This window comes from Notolepis coatsorum, assembly GCF_963971535.1.
Source record: "Notolepis coatsorum genome assembly, chromosome: 14".
Lineage (NCBI taxonomy): Eukaryota > Metazoa > Chordata > Actinopteri > Aulopiformes > Paralepididae > Notolepis > Notolepis coatsorum.
This window is the reverse complement of record NC_140178.1, coordinates 63,660,707-63,683,825: the sequence shown is the minus strand read 5'-3', so window position 1 is coordinate 63,683,825 and position 23,119 is coordinate 63,660,707. Positions and strand designations below refer to the sequence as shown.

Here is a 23,119-nt window from a genome sequence, read left to right as displayed (position 1 = left end):
AGATAGACAGAGAAATTAGTATCAAACAGAGTGGTGTTTTTCCCTTCTAACCTCATCTAAGGCCATGGTTACACTGGGGTAAAACACCAACGTTCTATTTTCGAATGATTACGTTTGCATGTCCAAGTTAAAAAGAAACGCAGTTTTGGCAGGACACGCGTTTTCCTAGTGGCAACGCTCAAAGGGTGTTTTCGTTTTGGAAACTCGCCGAAACTCGCCGACAATGGTGCCATGTAGTTTGCGTGAGCCGCATACGGAGCTGTTCTGCCCAATGCCCATGCGCAGTAGAGACCCGCACGGTTATTTCCAGTGTTTACAGCAGAGCTGTCCCAAGTAGCTGCGGCTACCAACGTGTTGTCAAGTTATTGTTATAAGGAGCCCAGTCCAAAACTACAACAGTCTGCATACCCTTAACAATTGTGTGTATTGAGCCGTATTGTATTGTACCCATTCTGCAATCTGTTAAATAAAGTGTTCATCCATTTCTACTAGTGTTAACGTTACTACGTTAATAGCCTCAATGCTAACTATATATATACATGGAGAATGCCATTCACATTAGCATGTAGCTAACAACATCGGAGATCTTTTTGTGAGACTAAACTATCCGCTCTTGGTGGTAAATTGTGTTGATGTTGGTTTTGTTTCATCAACAAATGAGAGGCAGAACACGCAGTGAATGTATCCGTTTTGTTTATTGCACTTTTATTGCACTTTCTTTGCAGAAAAATAAATGCTACGTTGGCTAAATGGCTCATGCGAGTGATTTAAAGATGGTGGATTGTTGTTTTTTAGCAGGAAGTGTAGTGGCACGTTCAACCTTTCTGATTGGTTGAAATGGCCTTCATGTTTGAACTACATCGTCACCTACTGCTTTGGCATTGTACTACATGTATATACATCACTGTGCTCAGGAGGCAAAACGATGTCTAACTTGCCTGCCATTACGTAGCGTTCTGAAAAACTAAACTGAAACTGAAAACTGAAAACGAAACTGGCCCTAATGTAACCGCAGCCTAACACCCCCCTAGTTATAAGAGTTCTTATTATTATTCGCAACACCCCCAAGCCACCCCCACCCTTTATCTTGTCCCAAATGGTAATGATTCACAATGGGTAATTTACGGCTTTCCAAAGCTGGAGAAGAGAAACACTTTACTATGGGCTTTCTGTCTCTATAGTCTTCAGTGCTTTCATAGCAGCTTCAGTTATATGACCCTCCCCGTCTTCCACAAACCAAAAATAACAAACTCACAATGAATTCAAAATCAACTTAAACAATAATAATAATAAAACAATAAAAGGCCTATTTGCAGGAATAATCAGCCCTTTTGGTGAAACTGAGTCACCTTCCCGTATTCTCTGCCCCAGCTCTGGGTTATTTTGCCTCGCCATCTGTTGCTGGTATGGTTGCCCTGTCTGGTTTGAGTTTAATCGAATGCGTACAGGATGGTCTCTTCCATGTTGCCATATTTGAGTTCCTCTGTGTTCTCACTGCTTCACATCGGCCACATCAATTTCTCCTTTAATAAATAATATATAATAAAAAAGATACATAATGTATCCTCTTTAATAAATATAAATATATAATACAGATACATAATTGGGTGTATATATATATAGTATCTCTGGTTTGTGTGTGTGTGTGTGTGTGTAGGTGTGTATATATGACGTATGTGTGTGTGTGTGTGTGTGTTAGGTGGAGCCTGGCTTTGCCTACGCCTACACTCTTTTGGGTCATGAGTTTGTTCTGACGGAGGAGCTGGATAAAGCTCTGGCCTGCTTCAGGAACGCCATCAGAGTCAATACCAGACACTACAATGCCTGGTAATACACACACTTATATTTATATATATATATATATATATACACACACACACACGCACACACGCATATCAGTGTTTCCCCTACCATCTTATTGTATAGGCTGTGTAATAACATGTCAATACCAGGCACTGCAACACCCTCTCTTATTACTCACATCTCTTCTTTCTCTCGGTGTCTCTCTCTCTCTCTCTCTCTCTCTCTCTCTCTCTCTCTCTCTCTCTCTCTCTCTCTCTCTCTCTCTCTCTCTCTCTCCCCCTCTCTAGGTATGGCTTGGGGATGATCTACTATAAGCAGGAGAAGTTTAACTTGGCAGAGATCCACTTTAAAAAAGCCCTGAGCATCAACCCCCAGAGCTCTGTGCTGCTGTGCCACATTGGAGTGGTATGTTAGCATGTAGCACTCTCCATTAGAAGTGACTGGGATGTTTGCATTAACAAGGTGCATGAGTGGTATGTTGGCATGTAGCACTCCATTAGAAGTGACTGGGATGTTTGCATTAGCAAGGTACGTGAGTGGTACGTTAGCATGTAGCACTCTCCATTAGAAGTGACTGGGATGTTAGCATTAGCGTGGTACACAGTACATCAGTGGTAAGTTTCAAGGTTTGTTTTATTTGTCACATATAAGGTGCTATGTTAGCATTTAGCATTCTCTGTTAGAAAGGACTGGGATGTTGGAAAAATCATGGTGTTTTTCTATGCTGTGTATGCAGGTGCAGCATGCGTTGAAGAAGTCAGACCATGCTCTAGAGACTCTGAACAGAGCCATCGGCATCGACCCCAAAAACCCACTATGCAAGTTCCACAGAGCATCCATCCTATTCGCTAACGAGAAATATAAGGTAACAATTACCACAGAGCATCCATCCTATTCGCTAACGAGAAATACAACGTAACAATTACCACAGAGCATCCATCCTATTCGCTAACGAGAAATATAAGGTAACAATTACCACAGAGTATCCATCCTATTCGCTAACGAGAAATACAACGTAACAATTACCTCAGAGCATCCATCCTATTATGAGAAATATAAGGTAACAATTACCACAGTTAGGGGTGTAACGGTACACGTATCCGAACCGTTTCAGTACTGGACCTTCGGTTTAGTATGCGCTGTGTACCGAACGAATGCAACGGTACGTTAACACATTCCTGGCCAACCACGTATATATACGTTATTGGGAGTCAAGAAACGCTTTTTCTTTTATCTGATTTTAATACCCTATTGAATGTCAGGGAGCTGTATTTTGCCTGGAAAAGGCATATTGAGACTCTGAAGGTGCAGTACCGGCCAGATCCTGCTAGTGGCGCTGTATCGAGAATGCAGTAACCCCTGTTCCAGACCGGGTGGCGTGAATGCCTTCTACACCGCTGTTCCAGTTCCGCATTGCCGTTTTGCGCTCTGATTGGCCGAGCGCGCGCATGCGCATGAGCCGCGACAAACACCTCAGAAAGGCAGGAATAATAAGCTCCGTTTAACGCAATTTATACAAATGGAAGTATTGATTTCGCCGTAACGAATCATTAAAAAAATATACCGTTAACTGGAATATGTTATGCCTTTTCACATATGTTGGATTATGTAATTGGTTTGTCATGACAAACCAATAAAAAATTGCGAATTAACTGGTGGCTACAACAACACACAGTACCTACATGCATCATTGTTTACAATGAACGGTGGGGCTAATCTAAAGGACTGGACACGGACGCGTTAAACAGCAATCAATTCATTTAATATAACAGTCCGGTTCTGTGTTTGTTTGTCTGTAGATTGTTGGTGAACAACTAACTTTAGGTTAGTTTAACGCGTCCGTGTCCAGTCCTTTAGATTAGCCCCACTGTTCATTGTAAACAATGATGCATGTAGGTACTGTGTGTTGTTGTAGCCACCGGGTAAATCGCGATTTTTTTTATTGGTTTGTCATGACAATTTGGCACAATTTATGGATCGAGTTTGCCAGATGCGTTTCGAAGTGGTCGAATGAAGCGATTTACTCTGCTCCGTCTAAATTTAGCCCCCGGAGCTTTGGAAAGTGTAACACAGGGTGAGATATAAGGTTTCAAAGGGTGGGCGACACTGCCATCTAGCAGGATCTGGTCGGTACTGCACCCTCAGGGTCCCAGTATGCCTTTTAACGGCAACATACAGGTCCGTGACATTGAATAGAATATTAAAATAAAAATAAATAAAAACGGACCAAATAACGAGTTTACTCGTTGTTGGCGTTCAACGCATGGCGCCCAATAACGAGTAAACCCCAAAATCGTGCATCCCTAGTGTACAATTACCAAAGCAACTAACCTGACTATATCAAGAAATATAAGGTAACAATAGCTACTAACCTGATTATAACGAGTATACGCTAACAATTACCACAGCATCTAACCTGATTATAACTAGAAGGGATGTGCTCTGCATTAGGGATGCACGATATTGATTTTTTGACACCGATAACTTTATGCTCCTCAAGCCGATATCGATAACCGCTATTTATTGTATTATAATTTTTTTTTTTTATGTATATATATATTTTTTTTTATTTTTTTTTAGTATTTATAAGCTCCGACGTCATCGGTACTGCTATCGGTACTTGAGAAATTATGGAGTTTTTTTTTGAGGAATTTAAACGTCGCAAACTAATCTTGTTGGCCGTTTTCTATATCTCTCCTGCCTCGGTGTCTCTGCCTGCGCGAGGAGCGGGCTGTGCTCACACACACACTCACTCACACACACACACACACACACACACACACACACACACACACACACACACACGGGTGCTGCCGAGTACAGACAGCTCTGCTCTCATCATGGCGGACAGAACGAAACGTTCAAAAGTCTGGGTCTATTTTACTAAAGTCGATGCTGACAACGCTCGTTGCCACAAGTGCAACAAGACATTTGCCAGTAATGTATAAGCGCTGGTACTTGTCAATGTGGCTGGCGGGCAGCTAACGTTATTAGCCTGAGCTCCGAGTAGAATAATGGCCGACAATCCGGAGTTAAATAAAGAACGAGAGCTTCTGATTGGTGGTAAGAAGAAGAGGTGGGTGCAAGCGGTGGGACGTAATTGGCAGATCGACTGTCTGCCTCCGAATGTAACGTGACTACGTCACAGCCAAGAAAGGGAGCGCTGGATTTATGAAAAACTCCCTGTTCCTAAACCACACGCTGTCAGTCGTACCACAGTACTGGCAAAACGGGAGGAGGCTATAATAAAAACAAGCGCCCTTCATCCAAATCCACCCACCGGATTTCTTTTAACCAAAAAATGTATTATTATCGGAGCTATCAATAACGTTATCGGGATGACGTCATAATTGCTGATATCGGCCCGATAATTATCGTCCCGATAATTATCGGCCCGATAATTATCGTGCATCCCTACTCTGCATACAGTTCAAACACATGATCACTAATCACTGTGTCCTATGCACAGTTCAAAGACATGATCACTGTGTCCTATGCACAGTTCAAAGACATGATCACTAATTGAAGGAAATACTACCCAGCTTAACCTTTAACTGCAATCATCTGTTTGTCTAGGCTGCTCTCCAGGAACTAGAGGAGTTGAAGCAGATCGTCCCCAAAGAGTCTCTGGTTTACTTCCTCATAGGAAAGGTAAGAATGACCCTTAACTCGAACCATTAACCTCAATAACCCTTAACACTTTCAATGCCGGCCTCCGTTTCCTATTTACCCCGTTGAATGCCACCACCCACTTCAATGATGGCGTTAAAAACTCATCTGTTTTAAATTATGGCTATGTCTAATCTGCCCGTTGCTTATCAATGACTTGTTTGCAGTCAACATTGTCGAAACGGATTGTTTTTTAATCGGTTCATATCCTTTTTATAGCATTTCGAAAAGCTATCGTTTTCTCAAATTTCCGGAAAATAGAAAGATTCCGTCATAAACGGCATTTATTGGAATATTCTCGAATACACTAGACACGTTGTCATTTGTCGGCCTATTTATGAATCGTTTTCAAATAAACGCTAGATTATCGATAGTATATGTGTACTTATGCACGCTATAGAAGCGAGCTGAGAAATCGATTCTCTTATTTCCTCAACAGCACACACACACACACATATACGGGACACGCTGAGATATAGGTCAAAACAGCTCCGATTACCCCAAGACTGGTAACATAGATTCCTTACCTTAGATCAGATGTTCTCAAAAAAGATTATTCCAATTCCTGATAGCCATTTCAAATATCGATCACGTTTATTGATTGATTATTGGCTGCTGTAAATATATATTCCAGGCTGCTTTCCATCTCCCGATCACTTCCCTCTTGATCAGACAGCTCGCCAGCATAGTGGAGCCAGTAGGCTCCCCCTCCACACATCCACCACACATCCACCACACATCCACCAGTGTAATCAAATGGCCTGCAGTTACACAGGGATAGACGATAGGGGGCGGTATTTTCCCATCGGAGCTCCTAGAGGGGCTGCTGTACCAACGGGAGACTCGGTTGATGAAATATGAATTCAGATCGCTAATAAAAAAAAAACGACAATTTGCGTCTGTGGCACTCAAAAAAAAACATTAACCTCTTAACATCCAAGGGCCCACATGTGGGCCCTCATGAGGACGCGCCACTTTGCTAACCTCTAGCGGCTCAGGTGTGCATTTCTTTTGATACAATATATAGATAGAATTAAAGCCCTATTTGTTGCCTGTCAATTGCCCTTTCAGGTGACAAAATCCGTTCAGCGGTTCTCGAGTTACAAGTTCAAGTTCCTTTTATTGCCACACGGCCAGGCCGGTGGAATTCAAGCACGGTGCAGGTGGTAGCTGCGACGATACACCACATAAAACATAAAAAGACACATGGAACAGTACAGTACAGAAAACACCACCTAGAACAAATACATGACAGAAACAGTACAGTACGAAAAACTATAGATGTCAGTTCAATGTAACATAGACCAGAAGAAGCATAACAGCAGGGGGTAAATTTAGGAGGAGTTGGAGTTAAGCAGTTGTATGGCCTTTTGGAAGAAACTGTTATTGAACCTTACAGTGCGACTACCTAGTGACCTGAACCTCCTACCAGAGGGGAGGTGTTGGAAGAGGTGATGAGCTGGGTGCAGGGGGTCACTAATGATTTTGTTTGCGCGTGTGATGTTTGTGTCCAGGGTGGGGAGTTTGCGGTTGATGATTTTGGATGCCCTTTTTATGATCCTGTCTAGTCTGTGTAGTGTGTGTTTGGGTGTGTTGCCGTACCATACAGTGATGGATAATGAAATAATGTTTTGTATTATGGCTGTACCATTAAGTTCTTCCTAACCTTGTATTTCTTGAGTTGTCTCAGATGAAATAGTCTTTGATTGGCTGTTTTGAGTAGATGAGTGGTGTGATGGTCCCAGTTTAGTTTATTGCTGATGTATTTGAATGTGTCTGTGGCTGAAATGGGTTGATTGTTGATGAGCATGGGTGTTTTAGTGGGTGTGGTTTTCCTAAAGTCAATGATGAGTTCAACAGTCTTGCTTTCATTGAGTATGAGGTTGTGTTCTCTGCACCACATTAGTGTCCGCTCCACCTCCAGCCGGTAGTCATCCTCCTAAGATGGTGGTGTCATCCGCGTATTTCAGCGTCTTGACTGAGGGGGATGCTGATCGGAGGTTGTTTGTATAGAGGGAAAAAAGCCACGGGGAAAGAACACACCCCTGTTGTACTCCGATGTTGGTGGTCAGAGGGAGAGAGGTGTGGTTATTGTAGAGGACTACTTGTTTGCGGCCCTTCAGTGTGTCCAGCAGCCAGAAACAGAGGGAGGGGGCAATGTTCATGTTGGTCAGGGTTTGAAACAGTATGAGGGGGTCGATGGTGTTGAAGGCACTGCTGAAGTCAATGAAAAGTATCCGTGCATAGCTGTTTTTGGTCTCCAGATGCTGGAGGGTGTAGTGCAGTGCCAGGTTGACTGCATCGTCAGTAGACCGGTTTGAGCGATAGGCAAATTGTAGGGGGTCCATCAGGGGGGATGTGAGTATTTTTAGAAATGACAGGACTATGCGTTCCAGCACCTTCATGGCTACTGCCGTCAAGGCCACGGGTCTGTAGTCATTAAGGCTAGATATTTTTCCTTTCTTGGGTATGGGGATGATGGTGGATTTTTTGAAGAGGGCTGGGATCTGCATTTGCTGGAGTGAGGTGGTGAAGATGCCAGTGTAGACTGGTGCTAGCTGGTTAGAACAATAGCTGAGGCAGGCAGGTGAGATGTTATCCGGGCCTGCTGCTTTGCCCTTATCCAGCCTCCGGAAGAGGTTCCTCACTGTATCTGTGTCAATGGTGAGTGGGGTGGATAGGTGAGGGGGTGGGATGGGCCAGCTGTCTTTAAGAGGCTTCTCAAACCTGGCAAAGGTGTTCAGATTGTCTGGGAGGTGGGGGTCTGCGTCGGGGGGGGGGGGGGGGGGGGTCTTTTTGTAATTGGTTAGTTTATTAAGAGTTTTCCAGACTGCCCTAGTGTTGTTTGAATCAAATGTATCCTCCAGTTTAGTGGCATAGGATGTTTTTGCCTTCCTGATGGCTGCTCTAAGTTCGTATTTAGCTGCTTTGTAAGTCTCAGTGTCCCCCTCCCTGAACGCTGTGTTTTTCCTTCTCTGCAACTCAATGAGATCGCGTGAGAACCATGGTTTATTGTTACCATAAGTTTTAACAGATTTAGTGGGGATATGGAGATTAACACAAAAATCTATACAGGATGACACTGTCTGTGTAGGAGTCTAGATTGTCACAGGCCTCACTAAAAACAGACCAGTCAGTATATTCAAAGCAGGCTCTAAGTGTCTCAATAGCATCATCTGACCAGATTTTTACTTTCCTAGAGTGAGGTTTGACAGACCTGACTTTCTGAGTGTAGGTAGGAACCAAGTGTATCATAGCGTGATCAGAGCTTCCGAGGCGAGCTGTTACCTGCGCACTGTAGGCGGATGTTATGATGTTGTAACAGTGGTCGAGTATCTGCTGTTCTCTCGTGGGGCGGTCGATTTGTTGTTTATAATGTGAGAGTTCTTTAGATAAATTGGTGCGATTAAAGTCTCCCAGCACCGTGCTGTTACAGTCGGCGTGCCGATTACATGCCGATATGTGAGGCGTACGCCAAAGTACACATTACCACCCCCGACCTCCGGGGGCTCTAGCTCCGTCAATCATTTGGCGATCTCAAAATGTTTTGGACAGGGTTGTAGCAAATGAGGGTGGCTTTCCAATGATTAGGGTTGGGCATTGTTTGGATTTGAACGATTCCGATTCCAGAACCGGAAGTTAGGAACCGGTTCCTATTAGAACCGGTTCTCAGTGCCCAACCCTACCAATGATACCCCATGATTAGGGATGGGTACCTTTCACATTTGAACCGATACCGGTACCTGTGAATCGATACCGGTACCCAATGGTACCTTTTTTCGGTACTTTAGTCTCAAGAAATTTAATTTACCTACCTCAGTTGTGAAAAAAAAAATCCAAACTTCAAATAACTACAATTTCGACAGTTTTTGGCTTGCCATTGCTCCGACTGCTTTGTTGTTGAATCAAGTAAAATCCTAGGTAAGCATATATTGTGCGTGTGAACGTTGACATGAAAAGAAAAAAGTACAAAAAAAAAATAGTAAAAAGAAAAAAAAAAAATCGGTATCTCACTTGATTTGATACTCGGTAGTACCAACGTGTTTCGGTTCGGTACCTCAAAAGTACCGAATTCGGTACCCATCCCTACCCATGATATGATAATTGGGGATCTAATACGGTCTCTATTGATCGATTTATGATAAAGAAAAGCCGGGTCCCCCTATAGGGGGACGTTAAGGCTTAGGACTCTCAGTTTCTGGCTTCTTAAACCTGCATTATGGAACCTTTAATGAATAAATGTTGATTCTTTAGCAGCTGAATCACAGTTGGGCTGAGAACAGTCTCATTCCTAGAGCTTAAAATGGGAACCAATCAAATGTTACCATCATCTTCTATTTAAACAAGGTGCGATTACCTCTCACAGCCACAGGGGGACACTCTTCCATAGTGCATCATTAACACATCCACCGCCATAAACGGCTTACGACGGGTTTTCTGATCATGCGAATTCCGCCAAGCCACGGCGTACGACGTTATTGAGATCATATTTCATTTTTTCGCCATGGTATTCATAATTCCGCCACCCAGCCTCTGCTGAGACAGTGAGACTCTGCACAACCGTGCAAACGCTTCAATACCGCCGCCTGGTGGATGATCGGGCGAGTTACAACCGGAAATGGATCTCTGGTGATCTCGGTGCATCTGGGAAATCTGTCCGGCAGTCATATATTGTTGCGCGACTCTAGACACACATCCGTGTATATGGATCGCTGCCATAACTCAATAATCGATATGATTTGGGCGTTTATCGCGCCATACAAACCGGAAATGGATCTAGTCGATCAACGTCAAATAAGTGGGATCTTTTTCCTCCAGTCTCATCGGCGACGGTAAGAGGACAGTAACGTTACTTTCAGCTTGATTGTTTATTATTTTCAATGCAAACCGCTCTGATCAATATATCACCCATACTACATAAAGCATTTACTGACGATCACGGAATTATAAACGACCCCCCCCCCCCTTTCATCCGCGCATGATTAGTCATAACGTTTAGGATCGTATTCAGTTGGATTTTTTAATATAGCGTGTATCACGAATAAACTGCAATCGATAATCTATATTATGCGTTTAGGCCTATAACTAGCGTTCTAGGAATTACTGCAGAAAACGATAAAAACATACTTATATTCTAGACGGTATTTTCGTATGAATATATGAATGAAAAAGTAACGTTCCTACATCCTGAACGATAGATAATTGATGTTGAATGGGCCATAGTAATGTCAATTTAGCAATACAATTGAAAAAGTTATAGCCCTGCAAAGAAGGTGAACATCTCCATAGGCTTAGACTGGTGGCAGTGATCATACATTGATGGATAGAAGCATGGCAGTTAATGTGTTAAAGAGGAACACCACCCAAATCAAGAATTCCAGTATGTTATTTCCATGGCCTATGGAAGTTTTATCAATATTTGTGAACATGAGCTACTCTCTCCCAAAGCCAGAAACCAGGGAAGTAAGACTCAAACTTGTGATGTCATCAGGTACTGTATAAGGTTTAGAGCTGCTCCATTGACAATGAATGGGAGACAGATTTTGTAGATCCACAGAATGATTCGTTTTATTTTTTTATACCCAACTGAGTTTTATTATTTAGTAGTGTTGTGGATGCCGGAGGAAATAATTCGCTTGTCAATGGTTGGTTGTTACAAATGTATTAGGTGAAATAGGAGATCTGGCTTGAGAGGACCCAACGAGCCCCTGGCCGGTGGGGTCCTGTAATGAGCTCCCAGATTTAACAATGTCGATATTTATACATGACAGGAAGGCGTGGGGCCAGGTGACCAGGTTATACTCGACGAGGGGGGGGGGGGGGGGTTAGGTGAGACTGATTGATCAGGGGACAAAATGAGACTGGAAGACAGGACGTGGGTATTGGGGATTAATCAGGGGAAACTGGGGCCCAGTCCACACGATCACAGGTATTTTTGACACGAGGTAAAAAAATTAATAAAATAAAAACTGTATACACGGGTGGTTTAAACTGATGTAATATACATGTAGTACAATGCCAAAGCAATAGGTGGCGATGTAGTTCAAACATGCAGGCCATTTCAACCAATCAGAAGGGTTGGACGCGTCACTACGTTACATGAGGGAACGTCCTTCACAAAACAGAAACCGCCATCTTTAAATTGCTCGCTTAGCACATTAGCATTCATTCTTTGCTTGCAGCAAGAAAAAAGTGCAATAAACAAAAAAGGATACATTCACTGTGTTCTGCCTCATTTGTTGATGAAACAAAACCAACATCAACACAATTTACCACCAAGAGCGGAGAGTTTAGTCTCGCTGATGTTGTTAGCATACATGCTAATGTGATTGTGATTTGCCATTATAATAGTTGGCATTGCGGCTAGCGTACATTAGTGTAGTAACGTTAACGTGCGTGTGGACGAACAGTGCAACTGCGCACATAAATCACAGTTACATAACACCCCGCGTTTATGTGGAGTTTGTGGACAGGGCCTGGGACTACAGTAGGTGTGGGGGAATAACAAATGGGAGGTGGGGGAGAACATACAATTTACCACAGTAGTGTTCTCGGTTCTGAAACTAAAAATGTACCTATGAACTCGGAACATTCTCCTGGGTGCATTGCTCTGTGTCATCTATAAAATCCTTCCAAATTCAGGTTCAGAGCTAATACTTGATGACATCACAAGTTATCATTTTAGCACTCCGAGTTAGATTCAGAGTTGTTCATGTTTACCAATATTTTGTTTGTTTTATTTGTCACATATAAGGTACATGTACATAGTGAAATACTTGGTTCTGTATGACCCTCCTGAGATTGTGCTTCATACAGTAAAAAAGTAAGAGTAAAGACCAAACACTATACAAAATATACAATATACAAAACTAGAATGTACAAAATGCAAAATAAAATAATTAAAAGTATGAGGTAGTGCAAATGGGTTGAAGGTGAATGTTGTGTGCAGTGAACGTAGAATGGATGAGATAATGTTACAGTAAGTCTACATTGAGCAGCCTGATGGCCTGGGGATAGAAGATCCTTCTGAGTCTCTCTGTACTGGCCACGAGACTCCGGTAACGCTTGCCTGACCGCAGCACTGCAGTGCAAAGAGGCAGTTGTTTGGGTGGCTAGAGTCTTTGACTATTCTCTTAGCCTTGGCTCTGATGAAGCCTGGTGTAAAGGTCCTGGGGAATGGGAAGCACACCTCTGATGGTGTGTCCAGCTGATCGAGCCACTCTCTGCAGTCTGCTGTGGTTGTGTGCAGTGCTATTCCCAAACCAGGAGGTGATGTTACGAGTCAGGATGCTCTCTATTGTGCCCGAGTAGAATTGTTTTAAGATCCTCTGACTCAGTTTGAACTTCCTTAGTCGCCTAAGGAAGTAGAGGCGCTGCCGTGCTACCTTCACTACAATGTATGTCAAGTCCTTGGATATGTGGACTCTGAGGTACTTGAAATAATTTACTCTCTCGACCGGTGGCCCATAAATGCTGAGGGGGCTGTAGTCTCTTGCCCCAGACCTCCTAAAATCCACAATCAGTTATTTGGTTTTGCTGACGTTCAGGGAGAGGCTGTACTCCTGGCACCACAGCGCCAGGTTCTCTACCTCTCCCAGGTAGGCCCTCTCGTCGTTTGCAGAGATAAGGCCCACCACAGCTGTGTCGTCAGCAAACTTGACTTGACTATTGTGTTGCTGTTGTGCTTTACCACACAGTCATGCGTGTAAAGTGAATAGAGGATAGGGCTCAGAACACAGCCGTGGGAGGCACCCGTGTTGAGAGTGATGGATGAGGAGGTGCAGTTACCTGCTCTCACCACTTGGGATCTTTCTGTCAGGAAGTCCAAGTCCCACTGGCAGAGGTTGTAGTTCAAGCCCAGGTCTCTGAGATTGACGATGGGCTTGGAGGGGACTACGGTGTTGGGTTGGGAGGAACAGATGTAGCCCTTCACTAGCTTCTCAAAGCACTGTATGGCTATGGAAGTGAGAGCTGCAGGGCGATAGTCATTGAGGCAAGTGGGCGTGGGTCTTTTGGGTACAGGGACAGTAGTGGACTTTTTCAAACAGGTGGGGATGACTGACTGTTCTAGGGACAGGTTGAATAGTCAGGGAATATCAGGGCCAGTTGGTCAGCACAGACTTTTAGGACGTGTCTGGGGATGCCGTCCGGTCCTGCTGCTTTCCTGGTATTCACTTAGTTTCTTAAAGGTCCTCCTCACCTCATGCTCTGTTAACCTGAATGTTGAGTCTCCATCGGCAGTGGCTCTACTTTCTATTGTAGTGGCCTGTAGGCTGTTGTTGGAATTTACAGCCTCAAAGTGTGCATAGAAAGTATTGAGCTCATTTGCCAAGGAGACATCAGTCTTCACCTTGGGGGGGGGTGGGGGGGAGGGTCATCATCGCACCTTTGTAGTCATCGCTCTGAGGCCTTGCCACATGCGTCTATAAACAGCCTGTTCAAACTGAAGCTCCACCTTATCCTGTACCGCCCCTTTGCCTCTGTCACTCTTCTCCGTAGGTTGTAACATGCTGCCTTGTGCTCGTCCACGTTGCCTGTTGCCTTGCGTTGTAGGCTGAGGTGCGTTCAGAGCTTCGCGGACGGATTTGTCTACCCAAGGATTTTGGTTTGGGAAAACTCGAATTGAGGCGGAGGGGACCAACAAAGTCCAGCACTGTTTCTGTATAATCATCAGGGCTAGAAATTGCGACCGATTTGGGCGCATATGCGACGAAATTGTATCTGTGCGTCCTCAAAATATAATTGGGAGCATTCGTGCGAGTGCAAATAATTGTTCTGGTGCGACCTCCTCCCCCCCCCTCGTCCCTTTACCTGTACATTCGCTAGATTGTCACTCAGTATGTGCCATGTGAGTTGACAGTGACCATTCTAACCAATCAAACGTGAGCTTGACGCACACACACGCTGCTCGCAGTGCCCTCCCCCTCACAGACCCATCTCATTTGCACCGAAGATAGCAAGCGTGCAGTTCCTCTTTTAACACCACTGAAGCTTTAAACAATGGCCCAGTAAACTATTCATCACTTTAGTTTAATACACAAGGCGTTGTCTAACGTTATCTAGCTGGCTAGCTACTGATAGCTCATAACATAATTGAAATTCGTTTTGCAGCTGTGGCTAACGTTAGCTAGCTACCGATCTTCGGCTGGCTAACGTTAGCTACCTAGCAACTGTAGTTTGCTAATACGGGCTGTGCTGGCTGGCTACATTTACATTTACATTTACATTTAGTCATTTAGCTGACGCTTTTATCCAAAGCGACTTACAAGTTCTGTACGACAAGCCATCAGGAAGGGCACAACTCTATCAGCTGAGTAACAATGTTCGTCAAAGTGTTGAGTGCTACAGTGTAGGTTAGTTTATTAGGACAAGTGCATGACAGTATGGTTAGTTAGGGTTAGATAATTTTTTTTTTTTTTTTTTTTTTTTTTTATTCAGATAATGGTTGAAGAAGTGCGTCTTTAGTCGACGGCGAAAGATTGGACGTGTTTCGGCTGTCCTAACTGGGGTGGGTAGTTCATTCCACCATTGTGGGGCAAGGACTGAGAATAGGCGACTTCTCTTTGATGACCCTCCCGGAGCTTGGATAGGAGTAGGTCTGAGGCGGCCAGAAGAAGCAGAGCGTAGGGGTCTTGAGGGTGTGTAGTTAGAGACCATTGACCGGAGGTAGGCGGGAGCAGTTCCCTTTGCCGCACGGTATGCTAGGTCGAGGGCCTTGAAGCGGATTCGTGCAGCAATGGGGAGCCAGTGCAGGTCCCTAAGAAGTGGGGTGACATGGGCCGACTTCGGTAGGTTTGAGATCAGGCGGGCCGCTGCGTTCTGAATGAGTTGAAGAGGCTTAGTGGCAGTGGCCGGGAGGCCAGCGAGCAGTGCATTGCAGTAGTCGAGGCGGGAGATGACTGTTGATTGGACGAGGAGTTGGGTGGATTCTTTTGTCAGGAAGGGGCGGATCCTTCTGACGTTGCTCAGGAGGAATCGGCAGGTTCTGGTTGTCGCTGCGATGTGAGCAGAGAAGTTCAACTGGTCTGGCTACCTTTTACTTCGCAATGGAGTGGAGCTAACTAACTGTACAAATCGATGTGATTGGCTGAGACTGTATTTTGTACGGTTGGCTGCCTGGCTGTTGTGGATTCGGGTCAACCTGAATGAAATACAGTATCCGGGAATTAGTCCAAGTCGTGATGACCGACAGCAGTGTAACAACAATATGGTCCGTGCGGAACCCTTATCCCAACACATAGTTCCGTGTGTGAATAATGTTGAGCCACCACAAAAGATGAATCCAAAGTTTAATATAGTAAGAATAGTACTAGGCTATATTATAACACATATTTGCAAGTAGATTACATTAGCAAAATGCCCTTTTGACATGTAGCCTACATATTCATCATAATCATGAAAGTTTATTTGGAAGTATTTTATATTCTGTACTTAGTTTTAAAGTGGTCAGACAGTTCCCTCTGTAATACAGTCTTCACACATTCATAAATAACACTTACAGAAAAGCTTATTGTGCACTGTAATACGTTTTGTTCAATGGGGGATTTTTTTATGTACCGAATACCGTGAAACTGGTATTTTTGCCCAAGGTTATCGTACCCTCAAAATGTCATACCGGCACATGCCTAGTTACACTATAGGCTACACTACTAGGTCTACACTATACTATAGTTTAAGGCTACTTTCACTGTTTTACTGCATTACAGTACTGTTATATTGTCGTCTTTTTTTATCAATAAAAAAATATATATTACATATATATTGTTGGTGCTCCTTACATTTTGGTGGGTGCTCCTACATGTTTGCTGGTGCTCCCAACTTTTTGAAGTTGGGAGCACCAGTGCTACCAAGTAAAAATGTTAATTTCAAGCCCTGATCATCAATGTTGTCTGTGCCCTCACGAAACACGCTCCAGTCTATGTAATCGTGTGCATTTTGGAGCATGTTTTCTGAGTGCACAGAAAATGGGGGTAGTTCCCCTTAAAAACAAATATTATTGTGTGTGTACAGGTCTATAAGAAACTGGGTCAAACCCACTTGGCACTAATGAACTTCAGTTGGGCGATGGACCTGGATCCTAAAGGAGCCAACAACCAGATTAAAGAAGCCATTGATAAACGCTACCTGCCTGAGGACGAAGAACCAGTCACTGAAGATTATCTATATGACTCAGGTAAATATAGCTATATATATAAGCCTATATTCATTATTGTTTCTCTTTTAATTAGTTCATAATAATTAATCACTGAACAAGCCTATATTCATTATTGTTCTCTTTTAATTAGTTAATGATATTTAATTACTTAAAAGGGGAACTATCTTACTATTTCTTTCACTATTTGGGCAATTTTACACAATTCCTGTGAGTCTATGGAACACATATGTATGTTTTTTTTCTTCCAAAAAAAATCATTGTTTTATATTTCTAATCAAGTACTGTAGAGCAGCAGTTTCTGCCCTTCAAGATTCCAAGCTGTTTTTGGCTGGGCTCCGCCCATACTCTCAATGCGCTTTGAGTGACAGTCACCCACTGCACTGGCAGATAACTTTTGGGGGAGAGTGATGGAGGGACTAATTAATTTCACCGCGGGGGGGGCATAATCCCACGAGACAATGCATTGGTAACTTGTTTCAAATGACAATATATACCCCGTGAATATTATTGCACGGATCGTAATATGCGTGGGAGCATGCGCTATGATATTTTGCAACAGGTTGACGTGAGTGCTGATACGAGAGAGAGAGAGAGAGAGAGAGAGAGAGAGAGAGAGAGACGACTGTAAATGCAGGGGGAGAGACCGCTCCGAGACAAGTCGCACCGTATGAGAGCCTCTCTCCCTCTCTCTATCTGTCTGTCTCTCCCTCTCTCTATCTCTTTTTCTCTCTTTTGAGGAAGTGACAGGGAAACCGCTTCCGCATTATTCCCACTCGCTCTGTTGTTGAGCGAATTCTTGATTGTGAGTGGTGGAACTAAACCACAGAAGGGGCGGAGGTATGCATATCATTATGCAAATAATTCTGCTTCCGTCACAGGGGACCAAAATTCTGAATGGCTTGGTTCAGTGGGGGAGGATCTAGTCTCTTGTGAAATGAGAATTTGAGACATACAACCCCACATTGCTAGAAAACAATGCTAAACACTGGAAAAGGCAATTTATAAGATAGTTCCCCTTTAAAAATTATTAGTCATTGGTCTAGCCCAGGGGTGGCCAACCCGCGGCTCGCGAGCCGCATGCGGCTCTTTGCCCGTCAATGTGCGGCTCTTCCATCCATAAAAAGAAATTAAAAAAAATATATATATATTTTTTTTTTTACTTTTTTTTTTTTATGTCACTCATTCCATAAGGACGTAGAATAAACATTTACAATTTTTTTTTAAATGGTCCATTTGCATGTTCTTGGTATCTGAATCTAGGGACATATATGGATCAGTGTCAGAAATAGTGTGTCTGTTACTAGGCTTGAGTAAATTGTAATGAACCAAAGGAGAATATCAATTCTATTTAAAAAAAAAATTATCTTTGACTGTAAATAACACCATGCTAAAATTGACCAGACCTGAAAAATCTAAGCAAATGAATAAAGGGAAGATGATTAAACAGAAGGTTTTGTAGATACAGTACTGAATTCTGCCATCTTTTTTATAATGTAAATTTCTCCACCATTCTTCATCATATTGCAACACCGTTTTTTGCAAGACGTTCACAGAAAGGTAGAGAAACTAACTGCGCTCTGTTTTATGGCAATAACGTTCAGGTTTGTGGGAGATAATCCCAAAAAATAAGAGAAATTAAAAAGTAAATCCAGAAGTCAGATGATTGACAGGGGCTGGTGTGAGCTGGGTAGGGTAGTTTTTCGAAATTTGAAAGCCCTGAGTCTCTTCCTTCAAAAGACTACACTCACTTTTGGCTGTGCCACTTCCTCCTGTCAATATGCGCCGGTTTCCGACTCAATGCCCTGAGATTTCTATAATCTTATATTTCACTAATAACAGTTAAAATAATTGGTAAACAAACATAATGCTGAAAATATACACTTTTACTGTATATCTCGGGCTTAAGAGGTTAACCCTGTGAGGCCCAAATTAAAAAGAAATTAGCAACTTCAGAGGCCAGAGGGTGGGACATATAAACACATTTACTATCAAATAGCATTGTGAGGCTGAACAACAGGACCAATTGACTATACATGTGCTTAAAGGGGAACTATCTTATAAATGGCATTTTTCAGTGTTTACCATTGTTTCTTAGCTATGTGGACTTATATTAATAGGATATATGTCTCTAATTCTCATATTGGCGAATTCTTCCAATTCTCCTCTCACAATATTCACCCTCACTGAACTGAGTCATCTGAAAATGTGCATATCTGTGATGTCAGAGATTTCTCAGCTGCATAATAATGTGGCAGTTGATGTGGCAGTTGGCACCAGGCCACACAGTGGTTGGAGCCCAGCCTCAAAACGGCTTAAGATCTTGAGGTAGAAAAATGCGGTTTTTAGTAGGGATGCCCCGATCGATCGGCCACCGATCGTTATCGGCCGATAATCAGTATAAATATGCGATCGGGGAATTCCGATAATGAGTCATATTCGCCGATCGCGGAAACTGATCAAGTGGATATCTCACTCGCTTGTCTCAGACGCACAGGACCTGCAAACTGCTCCTCCTCCCTAGCCCCGCCCGCCCCCGTGTAGAGTTTGTAAACAAAGAGGTGCGGCTCCTCTGCTCGAGTCTGTAGTGCATTCGACCTGCGCTAACGTTAGCTACCTAGCTATCGTTACTGTTTAAACAAAATTACCCAGTCAACTATTCACGTTTAGTAGGCATTGTCTAACGGTATTTAGCCGGCTAGCTACCGATAGCTCCTGATATCAACAAATTATCCAGAAAATCTAGTAGTCCATGTTCATACCTCCGGTAGCTTGCGTTAGCTTGCGTTAGCTGACGTTAGTTTACTGTTCAAAACGAAATGTCCCATTGAACTAAAGTTCTGTCTTAACGTCATCTAGCCGGCTAGCAGTAGCTACCGATAGCTCTTGATATCAATGTCTTATAACATTGATTTAATGCGTATTCGAGCTGAGGGCTTGCTGAATGTGAAATGACCAAAGCATAACGTTACCAATAGGGTCCCGCTGCAGCGCCGGAGAATCCTTTTTGGAGCTGGGCTACTAGAGTACACACAGGAGCTGTTTGCAGATAGCGAGCATTTTGACTTGTTGCGTGGTGGCGATGTCTCGCAGATAATACAAGTACAAGTCTAATTATATAATATATATATTTTATAAAAAAAAAAAAAAAAAAAAAACTTTTTATATAAAATAATTTTTAATTTCTTTTTAATCAAAAACGATCGGTATCGGATCGGTATCGGCCGATATGGCTCACGACGATCGGTGATCGGTATCGGTGGCAAAAAACGCGATCGGGGCATCCCTAGTTTTTAGTACTTGATTAGAAATACAAAACAATGCATTTTTTTTTGAAAAAAACCTAGGTGTTCCATAGACTCACAGGAATTGTGTAAAAGTGCCCAAATAGTGAAAGAAATAGTAAAATAGTTCCCCTTTAACATTTTTTAAATAAACATTATTTTTTTAAATGGCTAAAAGTGATTTTGTAATTTTGCAACCGTGGGTCTCACAGGGTACTTTTAACCCTGTGAGGCCCAAATAAAAAAGACATTAGCAACTTCAGAGGCCAGAGGGTGAGACCTATAAACACATGAAGGGTGCCGTGACTGAAAAAAAAGGTTGAGAAACGCTGGTATATGGTGTGGCTCTTTGTGGTACCACAGTAATTTTTTTGTGGCTCTTAGTCTCTGACTGGTTGGCCACCCCTGGTCTAGCCTATATTCATTATTGTTTCTCTTTTAATTAGTTAATTAAGCAATAGCTCACGACAGGCCATGGTATATGGTTATTATATTGCAGCTAAGTTGTGTAGTTCTAAGGGCGACAACCCATTAGCTGTGATATAATAACCATATGCCATGGCCTGAAGTGAGCTATTGCTTTTATAAAACTGTTACCAAGTAGGCTATGACAATATGAAAGTAATACACACTTAGGGCGCCTGGGTGTCGCAGCGGACATTGCGCTCGTCACCAAATCAAGAGACACCGGGTTCGACTCCGGCTGTCGGCGTTGCCTCCGGCTTGGGCCAGCCGTCATACTAACTCAATTGGCAGAGTTAGCGGGTGGAAGTCGATGGATGGTAATCTGGACGTTGTGGACAGCGACTCCTACAGGTCTGTTGGGGACGCCTGCACAGCAGAGACAGGAAATGGCGGGGGTAGTGTGAGCCTCCCACACGTTACACCTCGCCAATGAGAGTCCGCGCTGGCAGGTGAAAAGATGGGACAGGCTGCCTCCTTGTGTATCAGAGGGGACACGTGATGCAAGGCTTCTATCCTCCCTACAACCGGCCAGTGGGGGGCATATGCGAGCAACGTTCAAGACAGGGGAGGGGGGAATTGGCACAATGGAATTGGGATGGGAGAAAAATTGAAAAAATTGGAGAAAAAGTGGATAAAAAAAAGAAGTAATAAACACTTCAATTTAAACGTTTGTTGTTATTAGTCAATTCTTATTAGTAAATAATAATGTTAACAAATATATAATAGACCTTCCTGGCTGCCTTCACTGCAAGGCGGTTGCTATGCAACATACACACTAAGAACTAGCTGGCATTCTTTTTTCATAGTCGGGCAAATATGCCGACTATTTACCAAGGCTGAACGCTGTTTTCACGTACAACCGAGGACCGTTATTGTACAGTTTTTATATTTTTTCAGGCGAGAATGTACTCATTTAGATTACAAATATGTAGTCCGTTCGTCCAAATAGCGTCTGTTTGGAAATTTGCTCCCAGTGTTTTCGGTTGCAACACGACTTGACGCATGCCCAGTTCAACTGGGAATCCCCATTCTACGTGAGGTTAACAATTGTAACCGATCGTCCGGCTATATTCCTTTATCAGTCTTCCCAGTTAGTAGCTAGATTAATACATTTAGTGGAAGTATCAATAATCTGAATAAAACCATCACTTTATCCGTCTGATTCGGATGACGCTAACCGACATTTTGAACCTCTTGGTCCATATATGGGCATACATCCGTCCCGTGACACGAGGTATTCCCCGATCTGCATGCGCCAGCCCCAGTCTCCCCCGTAGACCAGATCGGCTAACGTTTTTGTCCTCGGACGTGGAGTGATACTGATTAAACCATGGTTTTGTGAAAAGGAATTGGAATCATAGCTGTGGATTATGCTCAATATCCCACGGCTATGAACCAATCAGATTGCTTGATTTGAGCTACCTGTTTTATAATAATAATAAATCATTGGTCTACCTTATATTAATTTCTTACTGGTAATTTCGTTAAAACAGTCGCAACAATTAATCTAACCATGTCTGTCTGTCTCTCTCCCCCTTCTTGTCTCTCTCTCTCTCTCTCTCTCTCGCTCTCTCTCGTGTGTTTCTCGGCCATCAGCGGAGGTAGAGGAGAGCAGTATGACGGATGCAGACGACGCCCAGTTACACACCGCTGAGAGTGACGATGTCCTCTAACCCCGCCCACCTAGCCTCACCCCAGCCAACCACAGCCCTCCTGGCCAAAGCCCCTCCCACAGCGGGTTATTAAAGGGAAACCTGGACATGTTGGTTTGTCAGTTAGAATGTAAGGCAACATGTGAGGGTGTCCCTCTAACCCGCTGCTTGGTTTATTATATTAAGGGTTGTTTTCTTCAGCGCTTTGCTGAGCAGCAGCACATGGGCCCCAACCTGTATCTGTTGCCAACAACAGTATAGTGAACATTTTACCAGGAAGTATTAAGAGTGTCAGCTGACTATGTCACAACACCAGTTTCGGGCTGTTTGTTGGCAGCCATTTTGTGTCCTCGTAAACGTTCACTTTACCTCAGCACCGGGGAGAGTTGTGGTTGGTTGACACAAAGCCCCCCCCCCCTCCTGCTCCACCACCACCTGAGAAGAAAAGACAGATGATGGATGACAAACTGCTGCTACTCCTCCTCCTCCAGGCGCTCTCTCTCTCTCATACTGACCCGGGACCAGCCAGGCTGCTGGTTGGTATAAAGTAAGCAGCTCCTGAGCTGACCTGGGACCAGCCAGGCTGCAGGTCTCTGAACTTCCACCTTATTGTCAATTCAATTTGATCATTTTGTCATCGATGTCGAGGCCTGATTAATTTCTAGAGCTGGATTTGAAATCATCATAACATTATCCAGACATCACCCCTCCAAACCACTCTTCTCTCCCTCCTTTCCTCCCCTCCCTCTCCTTTCCTCCCCTCCCTCTCTCCTCTTTGTCTTATAGTGGAGATGATTTTTTTATGTTCTTTTTATCATCGTTATGGTAACGAACTCTGAATCAATAAAAACGTTTTAAGTCATAAACTCTCTGTTCTGATTGGTGGAAATGTGTATCTCTTTTTGCGATTGGACATTGAAGCTTCCTGTCGGGTCTGATTCTGTTCTAATGTTTTGAGTCCTGCTCAAAGAGTTAATAACGATCTGTAATCCAAGTCCTGCCTCTAAGAGTTAATAACAATTTGTTCAAAGTCCTGTTATTTGAGTTAAGAGGGAGACCATTCCACAGCCTGGGAGCAGCCAAGCAGAAGGCCC

General features: G+C 43.4%; 1 protein-coding gene across 4 annotated transcripts in view; it reads left to right on the top strand.

Annotated features, from left to right (window-relative positions):
* Positions 1 to 22,896, top strand: part of cdc27 (cell division cycle 27) — a 191,644-nt gene extending 168,748 nt beyond the window's left edge. For all 4 annotated transcript variants that reach the window (XM_084328872.1, XM_084328871.1, XM_084328870.1 and 1 more), the window contains 6 exons: positions 1,700 to 1,827; positions 2,091 to 2,208; positions 2,540 to 2,668; positions 5,380 to 5,454; positions 16,483 to 16,645; positions 21,970 to 22,896. In XM_084328872.1, coding sequence (XP_084184998.1) covers positions 1,700 to 1,827; positions 2,091 to 2,208; positions 2,540 to 2,668; positions 5,380 to 5,454; positions 16,483 to 16,645; positions 21,970 to 22,046 — 690 coding nt within the window. In that variant the 3' untranslated portion in view covers positions 22,047 to 22,896. The remainder of the gene's footprint in view (positions 1 to 1,699; positions 1,828 to 2,090; positions 2,209 to 2,539; positions 2,669 to 5,379; positions 5,455 to 16,482; positions 16,646 to 21,969) is intronic.
* The last annotated feature ends 223 nt before the right edge of the window (positions 22,897 to 23,119 follow it).